This window comes from Lotus japonicus, chromosome 2, assembly GCF_012489685.1.
Source record: "Lotus japonicus ecotype B-129 chromosome 2, LjGifu_v1.2".
In the NCBI taxonomy this organism is placed as follows: Eukaryota; Viridiplantae; Streptophyta; class Magnoliopsida; order Fabales; family Fabaceae; genus Lotus; species Lotus japonicus.
In genome coordinates this window covers 75,264,637-75,268,092 of record NC_080042.1, presented here as the reverse complement: position 1 = coordinate 75,268,092, position 3,456 = coordinate 75,264,637, and the positions used below count along the sequence as shown (strand labels likewise).

General features: G+C 35.8%; 1 protein-coding gene across 1 annotated transcript; it reads left to right on the top strand.

Moving 5' to 3' along the window:
• The first annotated feature begins 1,104 nt into the window (after nucleotides 1-1,104).
• On the top strand, nucleotides 1,105-2,438 carry LOC130739583 (allene oxide cyclase, chloroplastic). Its single transcript, XM_057591915.1, has 2 exons — nucleotides 1,105-1,482; nucleotides 1,715-2,438. Exons 1-2 carry the CDS (start codon nucleotides 1,236-1,238, stop codon nucleotides 2,236-2,238), a joined length of 771 nt encoding a protein of 256 aa, XP_057447898.1. The 5' UTR covers nucleotides 1,105-1,235; the 3' UTR covers nucleotides 2,239-2,438.
• The last annotated feature ends 1,018 nt before the right edge of the window (nucleotides 2,439-3,456 follow it).

Sequence of the window (3,456 nt, the reverse complement as noted above, 5' to 3'; positions counted from 1 at the left end):
TTGGTATTTGTTCTTTGGAAATTGGAATTTTCTAATTTGGTGGTGCTTGGAAGTTGGTAAGAGTTAAGCTGAGATTTCATATAAGGTGGTTGAGAACATGATGACCTTTCTCAAGTTGAATTTCTGGTTAGACAAAATGAGTATCGAATCTACAATGTTCGATCGTGCAAATAAAATATAGAAGTGAGGCTTGTCAAATAGTAATAACAGGGTCCACAATGTATTTGCTTGCAAAAGTATATTTTGTTATTCTATTTGCATATCACATGGGACTCGGTTGGAAATAATTTCAATTGAGTTCTGTTTGAAGTTCTATCTCCTTTTAATTTCTTTAGTGACACTGAAAACTACTTTTTGTTATCATGTTGTGGTCATTAATTTAACTGTAATCACTAATCAGGGATAACCAATCTCATATGATAATGGTATAGCAACCTATTATCTGGTTTCTGGACATGTAGTTCCTTTTCATTAACTCTAAGAAGACAGAGGTAAGTGCCTTGTTTACGAGATTTTATGTATTAGAAAATTAGAATATAGAATAGCTTCCCTCTAGAACAAAGAAATCCTGCTAACCATGTGAAAGTATAGGAATAATTTTATTTTAAATTGACTAGAAAATGTTGCAAACTTGTACAGATTGTAGTTTTACTGAAGACTAGACTTGGATTCTCTTGGTTTCAAGGAAACAACGCAGGAGATTCCAACTATTTTATTTTATAACTTTTTTACATATGAGAGGAAAAGGACCAGGGAAGAAAAGTCATTGAAAATGGAAGGAAGAAAAAGTAAAAGAAAAAGTAGTCTCCATGTGGGGGGAGAGAAAACACAAGCAGCCTTCATTTTGCTCACACTACCGTCCACTTTTTTTATATCTTTTTTCTTCTATAAAAAAAGTTTAGTTGAACTTGGCTCCAATCATTGGCTCCAATCACTACCACGGATCAGAGCATGTTTTCGGGACATTTGGCCACTTACAAATCGTCTATCAACACAGTTCTCGCATCAACAGCGAAAATCAAATACATAACTTTTTTAGGAGAGTAGTTTGAACCTTGCCAAAGTAAGCCAACATTTGCTCACACATTACCGTCCACTTTCGCTTCACACATCCCAAATTTATAAAATACAAACCACGTGTTGCAACACAAATATTCCACAATCATTTTAAATCTATAAAGCTCCTTTCAACAACTCATCATTCTCCCAGTTCATCACTCATCTCATCACCATCCATGGCCTCAATGGGTTCTCTGAAAATGATCTCTTCTTCTCTCAAACTCTCCAACCCAAGTTCCATTCCTCCTAATCAAACCCAAAACCAAGTAGTTTCTAGTCTTAGTCAATCCTTCCCAACCAAAAGTTTCAAAATTTCAGCTTCCCCACAAGTACCTTCAACCAAAAGGAGTTCCAAGAACACCACCACCACTGCATTCTTCTTCAGCAACAACTCAAAGCAGGATCATGATTCTTCAAGGCCTGGTAAGTGCTTCTCAGATCCCTATGCTAATACTATAAAGCTCTTGCTATGCACGAGGGTGAAGGGATCAAACCAACTTTGTGGATCTAATGTATGAGGTATTGCATTTTTGTAAGAGACCGATTCCACAGTTCGAAATTGTGGCTGCAAAAAAGTACAAATTTCATAGCATATCTAGCCATAGACTAATTTAATCCTAGCTTTCCTAATTCATTTGTTTGTTGATCTCTGCAGCCAAAGTTCAAGAACTCTCAGTCTATGAGATCAATGAACGTGATCGTGGAAGTCCTGCATACCTTAGGCTAAGTCAAAAGCCTGTGAACTCTCTTGGAGATTTGGTTCCATTCAGCAACAAACTCTACTCTGGGAACTTGGAAAAGAGATTAGGGATAACAACAGGTTTATGTGTGCTGATCCAAAATGTTCCTGAAAAAAAGGGTGACAGATATGAAGCCATTTACAGCTTCTACTTTGGAGACTATGGCCACATATCAGTGCAAGGAGCTTACCTCACATACCAGGATACATATCTTGCTGTAACTGGAGGCTCTGGAATCTTTGAAGGTGTTTATGGTCAGGTGAAGCTTCAGCAACTTGTGTTCCCATTCAAGCTGTTCTACACCTTCTACTTGAAGGGTATTCCTGATTTGCCTGCTGAGCTTCTAGGGAAGCCTGTTGATCCTTCACCAGATGTTGAGCCTTCTCCTGCTGCTAAAGCTACAGAGCCTCATGCCACTTTACCAAACTTCACCAACTAATGATGTGGTTGATGTTGATCTTTTCTCAGAAAATTTTCATTTTTGAATCTGAAATAAATTCTAGTTTTGCCCTGTTTGGCTGTGTTTGAAAGTTGTTTTGTTTGTGCTGGATTAGAAGTGGTAGATGCATTAGCCAAAACATAATTGGAATTACATTTGTTCTCCTAGAAAATTGATTTGGCACCGGTTTTCTTATAGCATCTCGATCGGCTTTTCTTTCATCCGTATAAATTTTAACACTTAAAAAAGCATGTTTGGATCAACTTATATTTCACCAAAATCGAAGTATTTTAAAACATGCACTTATCTACAATTCTTGCAATATAAATGAAGCACATTTTGTAATATTTACTTTCGTACGAGCATCAGTGGCAAGAAAATTAGTTATTACTGTCGACATGGATACTACTCGGCAATGGACCTGGTTTAAAAAAAAAAGACTTATCTTTGGATCACATTTGAGTAGGTCAAAATTGATTCTATTTATAAAAGCTAAAGTAACTTGTTAAAGTTAAGATGATTCTCCACTAAGGTGGAGAATGGAGATAATTGGATTAGATCAGACTACAGAGGTGCTCACCATGGGAAACACATGTGAGAGCAGTCTTTCAGAACTATTTATTCATTAAATTAATTAAATCTTCCATATGTCTTCATGTGGCCCTTGGCAATGAAATTATTCGTGAATATTATTGGACTTAAAAAAACGTTGCACACTTTTTGAAATATCTCATTCGCTTGGTGATGAAACGTGGTAGGGCATGCTTTTTAAATGTGATGATGGTATACACGTGTATGTGGATATAACCCCGATAATTAAAAGGATGACATGGTACTATGGTAGGAATAAAAAAAAAATGGAACATTATTTTTAGATTCAAACCTCAAACAACTTGATTACGAGACGAATATTATAGTTTGAGTATAGCTCATGGCTCATGGTATGAGAAAAACATGAATATATCTTTTTCATTGATGATTTCCTCTGGATACAATACTTTCTTTTTTGTCCTAATTTGCATTTTATTTTCTGATTTTTTTTTTAAATAACAATTTAGTCCTAAAATATTTTAAACAAATACATTAAAAGATACCGCACTCTCTCTATTTTAAGGGTACCGGAGCAACGCCTTAATAAAGATCTCTTAAGATGAGAATCGTTTTTCATGGCTCCAAGCCTCCAACTTTTTTTTGTCACATCCTTGGCTCCAACTAAAC

Coding starts and splice junctions, on each gene's coding strand:
- LOC130739583 (XM_057591915.1), top strand. CDS start 1,236: ATGGCCTCAATGGGTTCTCTGAAAATGATCTCTTCTTCTCTCAAACTC. Junction 1,483..1,714: donor TCATGATTCTTCAAGGCCTG/GTAAGTGCTTCT, acceptor TGATCTCTGCAG/CCAAAGTTCAAGAACTCTCA.